Here is an 18,869-nt window from a genome sequence, read left to right as displayed (position 1 = left end):
GTGAGTGGATCTGCTTGCACTCTTCTGTCCAAAGGACACCATGTCTTCTTTTCAATTGCTCATCTTGGGTTATCCCATTTGTCACTATCTTCTTTCGGAAAAGAAATCTGTCAAAGGCATCTTCAGGTTTGATATGTAGCATCTGGAGGTCTTCTTTGGTGTTTTTAAACCATTGCACCGTAGTTTTAGGTTTTGAATCAAAAAAAGATAAATATATTTTTGATTAATCTATTTCCATCCATTCGTTTGAGGCGACCATAAAATCGTGCCCATCTTTTACAGACTGTGTCTGTAATTTTTTCTATTTTACTGTTTACTGCAGACTTCTTGTTGGATCTATTTTGATGGATGTCATTCTTGTACTTGGATCCTAGAGTTCTTCTAATGATTTTGCGCTTTTTTTCTCCAGTTCTTCGGTGAGTCTTCTACCAGCATTTAGGGATAAGGTTTCGACTGCATACAGAACTACTGGCTTCAAAACTGTTTTGTAGTGATATATGTTACTGTTCTGGGAAAGGCATTCCTTGGTGTGGATCATGTGGGATGTTTGGTAAGCTGTTTCTAGTTTGTGTACCTGCTCCCTAAGGGCTTCCTTGTTCAGTCCATTTTTCATGATATCTCACCCAGGTACTTAAATTTGTCTATCTGGGCGATGACCCCATATTTCGTACAGAGTTTTCGTGGGGCGTCTTTAATGTTAGTCATGACTTCTGTTTTTTCAAATGATATTTGCAGACCAGTTTGTTCAGCGATTTATTTTAACTGTTCGATTTGAACTCTAGCAGTGTCTATGTCGTTTGAAAGATTGGCAATGTCATCAGCTAAAGCCAAGGAGTCTACCTCGATCCCCATCGATTTGCTTGCAATTCGCACTGGGCTATAGTTGATTTCCATTAATCATTCACGCCAGGTCTTCATGATATTTTCACGATGCAGTTAAAAAGGCATTGGAGGCAGGCCATCATCTTGCCTGATCCCTGTTTTAGATCAAAGGAATCCGAGAGACACCCGAGGAATTTTACTTTGTATTTTGTATCTGTTAGGGTAGCTCTAATTAATGCCTGCAATTTAAGGTCAACTCCGAACTCATTTAGGATGTTCAGCAAGACCTCACGGTCTGTGGAGTTGTATGCCTTCCTCAAGTCCACAAAGACTAACACATAGTGTTTGGACCTTAGAGTACAATATCTGATTATTGTTTTGAGGTTGTAGATCTATTCAGCTGTTTAGCAACTTTTTATGAAGCCCCCTTGGTATTCACCTATTTGATGTGCGACTTGTTCCTCTCAACCCTCCAGAATGGCGAGTGAGAGAATTTTACAGATTCGCAGTAACAGGGGGATATATATATATATATATATATATATATATATATATATATATATATATATATATATGTGTGTGTGTGTGTGTGTGTGTGTGTGTGTGTGTGTGTGTCTATAAAATAATTGATGAAATCATAAGCAAAACAAAAATTTTACTATTTTTTAATATGCTCCATATGCCCGACCAGTTTCAGTTTTTGGTACAATGGATGAGACATAAGAAAAATTTTAAAGTTTACTCTTCATTGACACAGTACTCAAGCTACTGCTTTTATACTGCAAATATGCGTTCTTGTCGCGGAATTTGCACATATATATTTCGCCGCCCTTGCCCCACCTTTGATTAGTTTTTTTGCGGCAAACAGTCCACAACGACCTTTCTGTGTATTAACGTTTCCATAGTTGCTATCGAGTCAGTTGCGCCTATTTTCTTTATTAAAGATCTATAAGCAGCTGATTTCTTAACTTGATCGCTGTATTTCTTGCTCTTAATTTCCCACAAATATGTGTGTCTCAGAATAGTTCAATAAATTCAGCAAGAAATTCTCTAGCGCACTGACGCGTACCTTCTACTTTCGGATTCACTGTGAACACACAACTGACTCAAAAACAATTTTGCTGTCATTATCCGTCCACACTATACGTTTTGTCTGCGCATTTGTTTTTGCGCAGGTAAAATGTTTCATTTGGCCCTGCGTAGTGAAAATATAGTGTGAAGGAGCAAGGAATGTGTTTTTGCCATTATATACTTTACGAATCTTATTAATATGACGTGTAATTTAGGTATTACATATCAAATAATACTTAAAAATGAGATGAAGGTTAGTCATATAAGTTGCAGTTGCATATTTGAAATTGTTTGTGTATCTCTGATGCCAGTATTGACGAGTACCTAATTAATCTGACGTGTGTTGTGAAAGGGTGTGTTTGTATACAGAGTGAGTTTGGAAATTCCAGTCCTTTGTGATCAAGGAAATAATGAAAACAGTTTGCTAAACTCTTATCCCTAGTGATTGTGGATCATAGAGGGCATTATCAAATGGATGGAAGTGAGCAGGAGAGCACAAATTCCGAACTGTCGGACAGCTGGATGGTAATAAATGAAACTGCAACAAATAAGACTAAGGATAACGGAACACCTTCCGACGGAAGCGATGGTGAATCCGTGGAAGTCATCGACCAAGAAGAGTGTGATGAAGGTACGACGTTAGGAATATATTGTCATGCTTTGTTGTCAGAGTAGCAGTATGATTCCCATATTAACGTTGTTATCAGTCACCCGATAAGTAACAGTCAAATCATCCGTGTTATTGCTGTCATTCTGATCTTAAGCCCGAAGAATGGTTTGATGCAGCTCTATACATTAGTCTATCCTGTTCAAAACCATACGTTTGTGCATAACAACAGCAATTACATACATTTGTGCCTGAGTTCTGTATTCAAGCCCTGGTGTACCTCTACAAATTCCCCTCCTCCCTACTCTCTCTGTCTCTCTCATTCCCCTTCCCACATTACGTAGTTGCCGGTTCCTTGATGTCACGTTAGGCTTATGCCATAAATTTATTTTCTTCCCAGGCCAACTCGATACTTCTTCATTAATTACTATTAGCTATCTGACCATCAGCTATCCTATGTAAAGAACCACATTTCGAAAGCTTTGAGCCCTATTATTTTTTTCTTTTCTTTGCTGTTTATTGCCCACATTTCACTTTCATTCAAGGCCACACTCCGCACAAATACCTCCTAACTTCCTAACACCTAGGCCCTACATAGCAATTAAATTTGGAGTTAATGGATTTTACAGTACACTATAAATGTAGGTTTTCCTTTCTTTAGTGTTTGCTCTGTGATAAGTCATAGTGTCAGTATTGCTTCTTGTGCTCCTACATTTCACCGATACCCAAACTGCTTTTTTCATTTGGCCAGCTTCTATCGGTCTTGCCATTCTTGCATAAGTAATTGATGTTAATATTTTGTAACCAAGACAAAACTGATTGTTTGGTAGTGTTCACACCAGTCCACAGCTGCCATGTATTGAATTGGGATTATTATATACTTCTTGAAGTCTGATGGTATTTTTTCTATAGCTTGAACGTTGTATACCAGGTAGAACAATTTTGTCATAGTATGTTCTCTAGAGACCTCTGAGTGAATATCGTTCATTCCAGGTAGGGGTCATGTTTCAACTTAGGTCTTTCAGGGTTCCATCAAATTCCTCTCATAGCATAATTTTTCCTGTCCCATCTACTACATATCATTTTATAATATTGGCTTAGTCCTCCTGTATATTCCTATTATCTCTTCTTTGCTTAGTCCTGGATTGCTTTCTGAGCTCTAGTATTCACTTGTCTCCAAACAATTCTTTAATTTTCCTACAGATGGCATCTATCTTTCTGTTGGTGAAGTAGGCTTGTACAGCCTTGCATTTTTTCTTTGCCGTCCCTGGTTTGCCATTTTCCACTTTTTGTCAGTCTCATTTATTAAACCTTTTGAGAGAGCCAGAGTCTCGAAAATGATAAGACATATATGTAGGCCTATTCCCCTTTTGCGTGCAATTATATTTTCCCATATCATACATTCTATATCTTCTATATTATCCAAGGATTTGTAGTGAGCCTTGCCTTTTTACTTAAGTGAACCACTTCAGCCACCACCATTTCATATCTCAAATCTACCCGTTCATCCTCTGTTCTATCCCTTTTCTGATTTTCCACTCAGTTGTTGTTTAGTGCTCCCTCTGAAATTCTCCATAACTGCTGGTTCTTTCAATTTTTCCATCCTCCATCTCCTAAATTTCTTGTCTCTTAAGCAGTTTATTTAGTTTTAAGCATCAGTTAATATTCCATAAACTCTGGCCAGAGTGCACATCTGCTCCTGGAAATGTTTTGAAGTTTAAAATCTGCTTTTGAAATATCTGTCTTGCTATCATACCATCTATTTGATGTCTCTAAATCTGTACCATGTACTGTCTGTGCAAATTAAGTTGACACACTGCATGGTGGGTGATGGGAGTGACTTTAAAGTCATTTCCCATTTTTTTCTAGCAGATTATAACTGTATTGATTTTCATCATTAAGATAAAATATTCACACCAACATGTTGGTGACAAATGCCATTTTGACACCTCAATCTGATTATGTAATAAAGATAACATCCTCCATCCTATATTACAAATGTAAATAATTTAATAAAAAATTTCACAGAAATCAGCAAATAATATCATATACATCACCATTTGCTCTGGAACTAAATTGATCAAGTAATTAAATGAGCTTAGCTGAACTCTCACTGAATCACCATCTCCACTACACCTGTACAGGGTCTCTCAGGAAGATTGGTCAATATTCATTGATATAGCAGAAACACTCATTTGAAGCAAAAAAACTTTGTACATACATAGGCATTTGCCATATTCTGCATGGTTTCCAAGGTACAACACATTTAATGTACATTTGTTTTTGGACCAGTGGTGCATATCGTAATCGATGGATTAATCGTGGTAGTAGAGTTAACTGCCACTAAGATGTCCAGACATTACACTGTTAGAGTTTGGTTTATGAAGTTGTATGAAGTCTGAGGTTTACAAATGATAGGTGTATAAGTGAGGTGAATTGTATGTTCGCATATGGACGTTGCTGCCCTCATTGTGAAATGTGCAGAGGCACTCAGGCAAGCAACAAAACATGTTCTCCCAAGAGTATACTTATGCATTGATGTTGATGGTGGGATATTTGGACATTTATTGTGGGCAATACAGGAGCTGTAATATGCTATGTATGGTAATTCTTAGAAGTGGACGGGTTAAAAAAAATTTTTTTTCAGTTGATAATTTGTAAAACCCATGTTGTAATGTTTAATAACTGTTGTGCATGTGTAAACCTGACAATGAATTTAATAATACATAAAATAAATAACAATGTATGTAAAAGATGTTTGATCTCGAAACAGGGCATGTACCCATATGAAGTTTTTTGCTTCAAATGATCATCCCTGTCACATCCCCGAATATTGATCATTGCTCCTGTGACACTCTCTACAATACTAACATACAACACAATCCAGCCAATCCACAGTAGATTGTTATTTCCGCTAAACCTGGTTAAGGCTAGTAAACAACACAATCCAAGTCATCCAGCCATGACGAGTGCCATCAACACCTGGAACAAGCTCCATGACACCAGTAACTCTGAAAATATTTTACACACTATTATATAAGAAATGAACATGCATAAAAAAATAAATAATGACTCAACCACACACTCAAACAACTGTAATGGCATACAAAAAGCACTAAATGAATGTAGTAAACAGAACATAAATTACATCTGCCAGAGCAACATATGAAGAAAAGGCCATTTAATGTACTGAAATTATGGAAAGGATAGATAGCTACCCACCATAAAGATGACATGTTATGTTGCAAATAGGCATGACAGTAAGACTGACAATTAAGCTTTCACTGAAAGCCTTCATCAGTAAAGAAAACCACACAAACAAACTTGTCTAATACACCCGTGACCTCTACCTCAGGCCGCTCAGGCCAAACTGAAACTGAAGCACTTCAAATGAGAGCAACGATCCGTAGTAGAGTGGGCAAAGGGAATGAATAGCAGGAAACAGTGCTGCCTGGCGAAGTGTACAGGGACTAGAGGTGGCCGACAAGGCTACCTGGTGCAGCATTGGGAAGGTGTGGGGGAGGGAGGGAAGGGGAAAAAAATGGTGTGGAAAGAAGATGAGTAGAGAAGGGGAAAGATTGATGGGTGCATTGGCAGAGAGCATTGCACAGTGAGGATGATAAAATGTAAGTTGGGAGGAAGTTCTAACGGTCTTCGGATGACAGGAGAGACCGTGTGGTACTGGGGTGCAAGACTCACACCTCTCTTGCGGTTGACTCACTTATTGTGTGCAGCCAATCTTCTTCTCAGTTCAGAGAGCTGCGTCAATCTTCACAAACACTTCTTCTCCGAAGACTCTAGGTTGTTAAGGGAATTTCAAAATAGGCTTATTTTCTACTCTTGAAATGATTCTGTACTCTCAGGATACTTTTGTTCAACTCTGTTATATTTTCATCTCCACAATAAAACAACTTCACAAGATTCAAACAAGCATTCAACTCTCATGAGTCAGCTCCATCTTGGACCTTTAGAAACTAACAGATACAGTTATAATGTGTTTGGTTTAATAACCACTATAAAACCAATTCTTACTTCTCGCAAGTCCAACATCCGAAAGTCAAATGTAAGTGTCTTTAGTTCAATACATAATTCATTTGTTCACAATAATACAGTCGTTACACCGTCAAGGACTAGAGTGTGCTTGCTCTTGTGCTGGTCATGCAGCTTCTCAGGCATGCGCTGCAAACAGTTGTCCACGCCAATCCACCGTCACTATTGCCATATTCTCCCGATACATGTCCATCTTGCACACACAAAATTGGCATTGAGGTTGACTCTCCACTCTCTCACCCTCGTATTTAAAATATCGGGTGTTCAAGACGGGGGAAAGCCGAGTGTCTCTAGAATTTATACTGAAATGCTCGAGGCACTACATATCCCTCCCCTTAGTTCGAACATGCAATATTTTATACGTAGGATAATTCTTTACCTTTTAACGATGTCTCTCTTTCTATTAATAACCATTCATATTTTACTGTAATTATAATACATGACCCTTTCAATCCATATTGGAGTTAGCTCTGTTTTCTACTCCTCTTACAATCGAAAATTACAGGTGTTCATAACTCATGAATACTCTGCTGCATTGTTCATACTTCCCGTACTACTTTTTCTAAGTATGTACTTATTCATTATCTATTGTAATCTGGAGAAACTCTGGGTTGAATAAAAGTGTTCCCTTCTTGGATATTTGTAAACCCGAAACTTAATGAGGCTATTTATGCATAGAATTCAAACTTACCAGACTCATCCCGTTAAACGTGTGACTTCTATCATGGTACTGCCCTTTTTCCCTTTAGGAACAGTAGCTATATCTTACATAGGTTGGTCCTAGGAGTACCCTTTCTCCTTCTGTTTTGGTGGGTACACCCTGTCCTCATTCCTATCCTCCTATGGTATAGGTCAATCCCCTTTTTGGTGCCCCTGTCCACGCAGTATAGGTCAGCCCTTCACAGGCCTTCCTATCCACCATTCTTCTGACCCACTAAATGTCGAGTGCGCCCTCCATATCCTTCTTGAGTAGGCCTCCTGGTTCATTGCCCTAGCATACATCTTTATGTATACTATACTTAAATATTCTCTGGTAAAATTACAAATCTACTTTACACTCATATTCTGCTTTTTAATACTTCATCTTATACCCTAGAGTCCTCTTTCACTCCTCACTTTTACTGTATAAACAAATATGTCCACACATAGTAGGTGCTATGTCTGCCTGTATTTACCAACTCCCAGTAGATACTATGTCTTTTCTCAGAGGACTGGCACGGCACATGTAAATATACAGGGTGGTCCATTGATAGTGACTGGGCCAAATATCTCACGGAATAAGCATCAAACAAAAAAACTGCAAAGAACAAAACTCATCTAACTTGAAGGAGGAAACCAGATGGCACTATGGTTGGCCCACTAGATGGCGCTGCCATAGGTGAAACAAATATCAACTGCATTTTTTAAAATAGGAACCCCCATTTTTTTATTACATATTCGTTTAGTACTTAAAGAAATATGAACGTTTTAGGTGGACCACTTTTTTTGCTTTGTGATAGATGGCGCTGTAATAGTCGCAAATGTATAAGTACGTGGTATCGCGTAACATTCCGCCAGTGTGGACGGTATTTGCTTCATGATACATTACCTGTGTTAAAATGGACCGTTTACCAATTGCAGAAAAGGTTTATATTGTGTTGATGTATGGTTATTGTGATCAAAATGCCCAACGGGCGTGTGCTATGTATGCCGCTCAGTATCCTGGACAACATCATCCAAGTGTCCGGACCGTTCGCTGGATAGTTACGTTATTTAAGGAAACAAGGAGTGTTCAGCCACATGTGAAACGTCAACCACGACCTGCAACAAATGATGATTGCACCCATACCATATTTCTATGCACCAGGAATTGCATGGGGACGACTTTGAACGTCGTGTACAGTTCTGCCACTGGGCACAAGAGAAATTACGGGACGATGACAGATTTTTTTGCACGCGTTCTATTTAGCGATGAAGTGTCATTCACCAACAGCGGTAACATGTTGTTGTTGTGGTCTTCAGTCCTGAGACTGGTTTGATGCAGCTCGCCATGCTACTCTATCCTGTGCAAGCTTTTTCATCTCCCAGTACCTACTGCAACCTACATCCTTCTGAATCTGCTTAGTGTATTCATTTCTTGGTCTCCCTCTACGATTTTTACCCTCCACGCTGCCCTCCAATACTAAATTGGTGATCCCTTGATGCCTCAGAACATGTCCTACCAACCGATCCCTTCTTCTGGTCAAGTTGTGCCACAAACTTCTCTTCTCCCCAATCCTATTCAATACTTCCTCATTAGTTATGTGATCTACCCATCTAATCTTCAGCATTCTTCTGTAGCACCACATTTCGAAAGCTTCTATTCTCTTCTTGTCCAAACTATTTATCGTCCATGTTTCACTTCCATACATGGCTACACTCCATACAAATACTTTCAGAAATGACTTCCTGACACTTAAATCTATACTCGATGTTAACAAATTTCTCTTCCTTAGAAACACTTTCCTTGCCATAGCCAGTCTACATTTTATATCCTCTCTACTCCGACCATCATCAGTTATTTTGCTCCCCAAATAGCAAAACTCCTTTACTACTTTAAGTGTCTCATTTTCTAATCTAATTCCCTCAGCGTCACCCGACTTAATTTGACTACATTCCATTATCCTCATTTTGCTTTTGTTGATGATCATCTTATACCCTCCTTTCAAGACACTGTCCAGTCTGTTCAACTGCTCTTCCAAGTCCTTTGCTGTCTCTGACAGAATTGCAATGTCATCGGCGAACCTCAAAGTTTTTATTTCTTCTCCATGAATTTTAATACCTACTCCGAATTTTTCTTTTGTTTCCTTTACTGCTTGCTCAATATACAGATTGAACAACATCGGGGAGAGGCTACAACCCTGTCTTACTCCCTTCCCAACCACTGCTTCCCTTTCATGTCCCTCGACTCTTATAACTGCCATCTGGTTTCTGTACAAATTGTAAATAGCCTTTCGCTCCCTGTATTTTACCCCTGCCACCTTCAGAATTTGAAAGAGAGTATTCCAGTCAACATTGTCAAAAGCTTTCTCTAAGTCTACATATGCTAGAAACGTAGGTTTGCCTTTCCTTAATCTTTCTTCTAAGATTAGTCGTAAGGGGAGTATTGCCTCACGTGTTCCAGTGTTTCTACGGAATCCAAACTGATCTTCCCCGTGGTTGGCTTCTACTAGTTTTTCCATTCGTCTGTAAAGAATTTGTGTTAATATTTTGCAGCTGTGACTTATTAAACTGATCGTTCAGTAATTTTCACATCTGTCAACACCTGCTTTCTTTGGGATTGGAATTATTATATTCTTCTTGAAGTCTGAGGGTATTTCGCCTGTTTCATACATCTTGCTCACCAGATGGTAGAGTTTTGTCAGGACTGGCTCTCCCAAGGCCGTCAGTAGTTCCAATGGAATGTTGTCTACTCCGGGGGCCTTGTTTCGACTCAGGCCTTTCAGTGCTCTGTCAAACTCTTCACGCAGTATCATATCTCCCATTTCATCTTCATCTACATCCTCTTCCATTTCCATAATATTGTCCTCAAGTACATCACCCTTGTATAGACCATCTATATACTCCTTCCATCTTTCTGCTTTCCCTTCTTTGCTTAGAACTGGGTTTCCATCTGAGCTCTTGATATTCATACAAGTCGTTCTCTTATCTCCAAAGGTCTCTTTAATTTTCCTGTAGGCGGTATCTATCTTACCCCTAGTGAGATAGGCCTCTACATCCTTACATTTGTCCTCTAGCCATCCCTGCTTAGCCATTTTGCACTTCCTGTCAATCTCATTTTTGAGACGTTTGTATTTCTTTTTGCCTGCTTCATTTACTGCATTTTTATATTTTCTCCTTTCATCAATTAAATTCAATATTTCTTCTGTTACCCAAGGATTTCTACTACCCCTCGTCTTTTTTCCTACTTGATCCTCTGCTGCCTTCGCTACTTCATCCCTCAAAGCTACCCATTCTTCTTCTACTGTATTTCTTTCCCCCATTCCTGTCAATTGTTCCCTTATGCTCTCCCTGAAACTCTGTACAACCTCTGGTTTACTCAGTTTATCCAGGTCCCATCTCCTTAAATTCCCACCTTTTTGCAGTTTCTTCAGTTTTAATCTACAGGTCATAACCAATAGAATATGGTCAGAGTCCACATCTGCCCCTGGAAATGTCTTACAATTTAAAACCTGGTTCCTAAATCTCTGTCTTACCATTATATAATCTATCTGATACCTTTTAGTATCTCCAGGGTTCTTCCATGTATACAACCTTCTTTCATGATTCTTAAACCAAGTGTTAGCTATGATTATGTTGTGCTCTGTGCAAAATTCTACCAGGCGGCTTCCTCTTTCATTTCTTAGCCCCAATCCATATTCACCTACTATGTTTCCTTCTCTCCCTTTTCCTACACTCGAATTCCAGTCACCCATGACTATTAAATTTTTGTCTCCCTTCACAATCTGAATAATTTCTTTTATTTCATCATACATTTCTTCAATTTCTTCGTCATCTGCAGAGCTAGTTGGCATATAAACTTGTACTACTGTAGTAGGTGTAGGCTTCGTATCTATCTTGGCCACAATAATGCGTTCACTATGCTGTTTGTAGTACCTTACCCGCATTCCTATTTTCCTATTCATTATTAAACCTACTCCTGCATTACCCCTATTTGATTTTGTGTTTATGACCCTGTAGTCACCTGACCTGAAGTCTTGTTCCTCCTGTCACCGAACTTCACTAATTCCCACTGTATCTAACTTTAACCTATCCATTTCCCTTTTTAAATTTTCTAACCTACCTGCCCGATTAAGGGATCTGACATTCCACGCTGCGATCCGTAGAACGCCAGTTTTCTTTCTCCTGATAACGACATCCTCTTGAGTAGTCCTTGCCCGGAGATCCGAATGGGGGACTACTTTACCTCCGGAATATTTTACCCAAGAGGACGCCATCACCATTTAATCATACAGTAAAGCTGCATGCCCTCGGGAAAAATTACGGCTGTAGTTTCACCTTGCTTTCAGCCGTTCGCAGTACCAGCACAGCAAGGCCGTTTTGGTTATTGTTACAAGGCCAGATCAGTCAATCATCCACAGACTGTTGCCCTTGCAACTACTGAAAAGCCTGCTGCCCCTCTTCAGGAACCACACATTTGTCTGGCCTCTCAACAGATACCCCTCCGTTGTGGTTGCACCTACGGTACGGCTATCTGTATCGCTGAGGCACGCAAGCCTCCCCACCAACGGCAAGGTCCATGGTTCATGGGGGGGAGGAGCGGTGACATAAACCGGCATAATATGTACTAATGGGCAACGGAAAATCCACGATAGCTGCGACAAGTGGAACATCTGCAACCTTGGCGAGTTAATGTATGGTGCAGCATTATGGGATAATTGGCCCCCATTTTATCGATGGCAATCTAAATGGTGCAGTGTATGTTGATTTCCTACATAATGTTCGACCGATGTTACTACAAGATGTTTCACTGCATGACAGAATGGTGATGTACTTCCAACATGAAGGATGTCCGGCACGTAGCTCGCGTGTGGTTGAAGCGGTATTGAATAGCATATTTCATGACAGGTGCATTGGTCGTCGAAGCACCATACCATGGCCCGCACATTCACCAGATCTGATGTCCCCGGATTTCTTTCTGTGGGGAAAGTTGAAGGATATTTGCTATCGTGATCCATCGACAACGCCTGACAACATGCGTCAGCGCATTGTCAGTGCGTGTGTGAACGTTACGAAAGGCGAACTACTCACTGTTGAGAGGAATGTCGTTCCACATATTGCCAAATGCATTGAGGTTGACGGACATCATTTCGAGCATTTATTGCATTAATGTGGTATTTGCAGGTAATCGCGCTGTAACAGCATGCGCTAGACAAGTTTCGTTGTTTGTAGTTTTTTCGTTTGATGCTTATTTCATGAGGTATTTGGCCCGGTCACGATCAATCGACCACCCTGTATATTTGAGATCAACAAAATTAACGATGCAGAACCATCACCAATAAGAGCAATACTCATAATAGTTCTTACATGTCGGTACGTATGTATATGTGATGCAGAACTGTCACGGCAAACAGCAATGTATGCAAATTTTTGTGTGTGCAGATACTTTCCCCCTACAACACTTGACGGTTCTCACAACATTTCAATCTGTACTTTCCCTGTTTGCATCTTCGTGTTATGTTGTGTGTATGCTTAAGTGTGTTTGTGTATCCTGATTCTTCAGCTGACTTATGTGAAATAAGTTGAGGTTATAGTGAACCACAGAAATTGAGAAGGACTTCAGTGATAGAAGAGGGAAAGATTGATAGGTACTCAGTAGAGAAGTAAGAAAGGAAAAAGTAGAGACGGTTGCTAAGAAGACAGCCTCAAAGACAAGAAACCTTCCCCCCCCCTTCTCCAGGATCCATACTTCGCCTGTTATTGAGTGAGAAGCTGAAGGAGGTATGATGATGTTAAATGTATCCTACAGAACGGACAATTTCACTTTCACCTTTGAAGCCCCCAAAGAAAAATCTTAGCAACACCTATTGAATGGCAAATGGTGAAGAATCATTTACACTTGTCTGCGAGGGTGGTCTGAAAGTTGGGGTGTGTGGTTAGTGTTAGTCCTGCTTGTACTTACACTACCCACCCCTTCCAAAAGTGATACTAACCCTCCCCTTTACATTACATCTCACAAAAGGTATGAACTACTCTATAAAAATAGAAAATTATACACTACGATAATATAGTTGTTTAGTCATTCACTATATTTCATACACACATAAAGCACTCCATTCAGTTTCTGATGTTTAGAAGTTACTTAATTTGAATAGTACCCCGATATTACCTTTATACTAGTACTGTATTCTATTCATCTCATTTCATGTTTAGAGATCACTATTCATCTGTGATTCTCTTAAATTGGTCCTAATCTTGGAGTCGTATTCGGTTTCAAAAGTATGGGATAGTTTAAGAATTCAAGAATACATTACAGAATAGTTTAGAATTGAAGGGAATCCGGTGCAGGAAAACTAAGTTTGAAGAAACACTGAAAATAACTAGGGATCAGATGGCCGTCACTCCGTCCATTAACACAGAACGTTAACATCCGTGGGGGATATACAACTTTATGTCTTCTACATTGTTTTCCTTTTTGTGATCCCGTTAGAGGATCCACTAAAACTAAGGTTTTGGGATGTACCACCGTTTGCAGTTGGTAAGGTCCCTCATACTTTAAAAAAAAAAAAAAAAAAAAAAAAAAAAAAAAAAAAAGTGTTTCTTTCTTCAGGGCAGATCTCTGGAGATGCTGCCTTACTAAGACTAGGTCATTAACATTATACTTAGGTTCAACAGCCTTCTTGTTATATTTACTCACCCGTTGTTCAACTAAGTTCTTAGAAACTATTATTTGGTTAAGTTGGTAATCAACACTAGGTTGTTCCGGCCAAGTAAAATATTTAATAAGGGGTTCTCTCACAAAGGGTTTACCTATTACTTCCTAAGGAGTTAATCCAGTTGATAAATATGGTAATTCATTTAAAAGAAGCTCAAAGTCTTTAACTTTCGTTACCCATGACGTATGTTTTTCATGGCAGTATATACAGCATAATTTCCCAATTTCTGTCATAACCCTTTCACGCGGGTTAGAAGACGGATTGTAGTTGGAGATTAATACCTGACGAATATCTTTCCACGCTAAGAATTCTTTAAAGTCGTTACTAACAAATTGTGGTCCATTATCAGAGAGGAATCGTTTTGGTTTGCCCACCTCGAGAAAGTATTGTTGCAGACAGTGTATCACTGTTGGTGTATTTGCTTTCTTAATAGGATACAACATCACATACTTAGAATAACATTCAGAGAGAACAAAAATGTATGCAACTCCTCCTTTACCTTTTGGAATTGGTCCAAAGAAGTCCGCTACTGTAAGAGCGTGTAATGCCTTACGTATGATTGGATACATTTTGTATCTAACGTGAGTGTTACTCTCTTTCACTTTTTAACAGGTTTCACAAGTTCTAATTAAAGATGCTACCTTATGCCCCAACTTTTTAAAATAATAGAACTTGTTCATGTGGGCTATACACTTTTTTCTTACGAAGTGTCCATACCCTGTGTGGACATACCGCACAATTTGATCCTCCATCAACTTTGGGATGCATAAACGCCACTGTTGAGAGGTTATACTATCTCTCCAAAATAAATTATTCCCTATAACTTTCCATTTCTCTGCTTGATTAGGAGACTTTCTAAAGTAAAGACTTTCTAATACACTTGGCATATATCTCTGTAAAATAGGTATCATGATGGATGTTATTCTTTGAGCCATTTCTTGTACCCTGTTGTGTGGGTATTATATTGTCATACAATTAATCACAAAAATTATGCTGGGTCCTTCTATAAGTTTTAAGTCTTTCATATCTACAGGTAATCTAGACAAAGCGTCAGGTACAATATTTTCAGAACCTTTTATGTACTGTATCCTAATGTCATACTCCTGTAAGAATAACATCCGTTGCATTAATCTACTATGCAACAATCGACTGTTCATTAAAAAGGATAGTGCTTGATGATCTGTATATACATGGATTTCTGAACCCCAAATTAGTGTTTGGAATTTTTGTATACTCCGTACTATAGCCAATAGTTCTTTTTCTGTTGCTGTGTAGTTTAACTCATGTTTGTTGAGACTCCAGCTAGCAAAAGCTATAGATCTGTGACCGGTGCTTTCCAGACCCCACTCTCCTTGAAAAAGTTCTGCTGCTATACCGTAGTCAGAAGCACCTGTTGCAAGTTTAAACGGTTCACCCATAACCAGATGGTGTAATATAGGTGATTCTGCTAATGCTTTTTTCACATTCTCAAACACATCATTGACCTCTTGGTCCCAAATCCATGGTATTACCTTCCATAATAAATGCAAAAGTCTCGGGTCGTTCAGTTCCTGACTTCGTATATACTGTGTATAATACCTGGCCATTCCAATAAATCCCTTCAATTGTCTTATGTTTCTAGGAGATCGACATTACTTAATAGCCTTTATACGTTCTAAATCTGGTCTAATTCCCTGCACTTCGATGATATGCCCTAAAAACTTAAGCTCTTGTCTCGCAAAGTGTGACTTGGATAGTTTTACTGTAATACCTTTTTCTTTAAACGTACTCAGGGTTTTCCTTAGGGTTATACAATGTTCTTCCCATGTAGCAGATATAATAAGGATATCGTCCACATATATTATTAAGTCCCTTAACAATTCCCTTCCTAACTCCTCATCCAGTGTGCGTATAAAAACGGATACCGAGATATGTAGTCCAAACCATTGTTGTTGTTCTGGTCTTCAGTCCAGAGACTGGTTTGATGCAGCTCTCCATGCTACTCTATCCTGTGCAAGCTTCTTCCTCTTCTAGTACCTACTGCAACGTACATCCTTCTGAATCTGCTTAGTGTATTCATCTCTTGGTCTCCCTCTACTACAATTTTTACTCTCCACGCTGCCCTCCAATACTAAATTGGTGATCCCTTGATGCCTCAGAATATGCCCTACCAACTGATCCCTTCTTCTAGTAAAGTTGTGCCACAAATTTCTCCTCTCTCCAATTCTATTCAATACCTTCTCATTAGTTATGTGATGTACCCACTTAATCTTCAGCATTCTTCTGTAGCACCACATTTTGAAAGCGTCTATTCTTTTCTTGTCTAAACTACTTATTGTCCAAGTTTCACTTCCATACATGGCTACACTACATAACAAAACTTCCAGAAACAACTTCCTGATGCTTAAATCTATACTTGATGTTAACAAATTTCTCTTCTTGAGAAACGCTTTCCTTGCCATTGCCGGTCTACATTTTATATCCTCTCTACTTCGACCATCATCAGTTATTTTGCTCCCCAAATAGCAAAACTCATTTACTACTTTAAAGATCTCATTTCCTAATCTAATTCCTGCAGTATCACTCGATTTAATTTGACTACATTCCATTATCCTCGTTTTGCTTTTGTTGATGTTCATCTAATATCCTCCTTTCAAGACACTGTCCATTCCGTTCAGCTGCTCTTCCAGGTTCCTTGCTGTCTCTGACGGAATTACAATGTCATCGGCAAATTTCAAAGTTTTTATTTCTTCTCCATGGATTTTAATTCCTACTCTGAATTTTTCTTTTGTTTCCTTTACTGCTTGCTCAATATACAGATTGAATAACATCGGGGATAGGCTACGACCCTGTCTCACTCCCTTCCCAACCACTGCTTCCCTTTCATGCCCCTCGACTCTTATAACTACCATCTGGGTTCTGCACAAATTGTAAATAGCATTTCACTCCCTGTATTTTACCCCTGCCACCTTCAGAATTTGAAAGAGAGTATTCCAGTCAACATTGTCAAAAGCTTTCTCTAAGTCTACAAATGCTAGAAACGTAGGTTTGCCTTTCCTTAATCTTTCTTCTAAGATTAGTCGTAAGGTGAGTATTGCCTCACGTGTTCCAGTGTTTCTACGGAATCCAAACTGATCTTCCCCGAGGTTGGTTCTACTAGTTTTTCCATTCGTCTGTAAAGAATTTGTGTTAATATTTTGCAGCTGTGACTTATTAAACTGATCGTTCAGTAATTTTCACATCTGTCAACACCTGCTTTCTTTGGGATTGGAATTATTATATTCTTCTTGAAGTCTGAGGGTATTTCGCCTGTTTCATACATCTTGCTCACCAGATGGTAGAGTTTTGTCAGGACTGGCTCTCCCAAGGCCGTCAGTAGTTCCAATGGAATGTTGTCTACTCCGGGGGCCTTGTTTCGACTCAGGCCTTTCAGTGCTCTGTCAAACTCGTCACGCAGTATCATATCTCTCATTTCATCTTCATCCTCTTCCATTTCCATAATATTGTCCTCAAGTACATCACCCTTGTATAGACCCTCTATATACTCCTTCTACCTTTCTGCTTTCCCTTCTTTGCTTAGAACTGGGTTTCCATCTGAGCTCTTGATATTCATACAAGTCGTTCTCTTATCTCCAAAGGTCTCTTTAATTTTCCTGTAGGCAGTATCTATCTTACCCCTAGTGAGATAGGCCTCTACATCCTTACATTTGTCCTCTAGCCATCCCTGCTTAGCCATTTTGCACTTCCTGTCGATCTCATTTTTGAGACGTTTGTATTCCTTTTTGCGTGCTTCATTTACTGCATTTTTATATTTTCTCCTTTCATCAGTTAAATTCAATATTTCTTCTGTTACCCAAGGGTTCCTACTACCCCTCGTCTTTTTACCTACTTGATCCTCTGCTGCCTTCACTATTTCACCCCTCAAAGCTACCCATTCTTCTTCTACTGTATTTCTTTCCTCCATTCCTGTCAATTGTTCCCTTATGCTCTCCCTGAAACTCTGTACAAGCCCTGGTTTAGTCAATTTATCCAGGTCCCATCTCATTAAGTTCCCACCTTTTTGCAGTTTCTTCAGTTGTAATCTACAGTTCATAACCAGTAGAGTGTGGTCAGAGTCCACATCTACCCCTGGAAATGTCTTACAGTTTAAAACCTGGTTCCTGAATCTGTGAATCTCTGTCCTACAATTATATAGTCTATCTGAGACCTTCCAGTATCTCCAGGCTTGTTCCATGTATACAACCTTCTTTCATGATTCTTGGACCAATTGTTAGCTATGATTAAGTTATGCTCTATGCAAAATTCTACCAGGCGGCTTCCTCTTTCATTCCTTACTCCCATTCCATATTCACCTACTACGTTTCCTTCCCTTCCTTTTCCTACTATTGAATTCCAGTCACCCATGACTATTAAATTTTTTTCTCCCTTCACTAGCTGAATAATTTCTTTTATCCCATCATATATTTCATCAATCTCTTTGTCATCTGTGGAGCTAGTTGGCATATAAACTTGTACTGCTGTAGTAGGGGTGGGCTTCGTGTCTGTCATGGCCACAATAATGCGTTCACTATGCTGTTTGTAGTAGCTTACCCACATTCCTATTTTCCTATTCATTATTGAACCTACTCTTGCATTACCCCTATTTGATTTCGTATTTATAATCCTTTATTCACCTGACCAGAAGTCTTGTTCCTCCTGCCACCGACTTCACTAATTCCCACCATATCTAACTTTAACCGATCCATTTCCCATTTTAAATTTTCGAACCTAACTGCCCGATTAAGGGATCTGACATTCCACCCTCCGATCCATAGAATGCCAGTTTCCTTTCTCCTGATAACAACGTCCTCCTGAGTAGTCCCCGCCCGGAGATCTGAATGGGGAACTATTTTACCTCTGGAATATTTTAACCAAGAGGACGCCATCATCATTCAACCATACAGTAA

The 18,869-nt window shown here is 39.2% G+C and overlaps 1 protein-coding gene across 1 annotated transcript in view; it reads left to right on the top strand.

Moving 5' to 3' along the window:
• The first annotated feature begins 2,048 nt into the window (after positions 1-2,048).
• Positions 2,049-18,869, top strand: part of LOC126412567 (uncharacterized) — a 51,529-nt gene continuing 34,708 nt past the window's right edge. Inside the window, exon 1 of the mRNA XM_050082212.1 lies at positions 2,049-2,524. Coding sequence (XP_049938169.1) covers positions 2,365-2,524 — 160 coding nt within the window. The 5' untranslated portion in view covers positions 2,049-2,364. The remainder of the gene's footprint in view (positions 2,525-18,869) is intronic.

The sequence above is a fragment of the Schistocerca serialis genome, chromosome 7 (genome assembly GCF_023864345.2).
Source record: "Schistocerca serialis cubense isolate TAMUIC-IGC-003099 chromosome 7, iqSchSeri2.2, whole genome shotgun sequence".
In the NCBI taxonomy this organism is placed as follows: domain Eukaryota; kingdom Metazoa; phylum Arthropoda; class Insecta; order Orthoptera; family Acrididae; genus Schistocerca; species Schistocerca serialis.
Note: the sequence above shows the minus strand (reverse complement) of the source record. Positions and strands in the feature narration are given on the sequence as shown.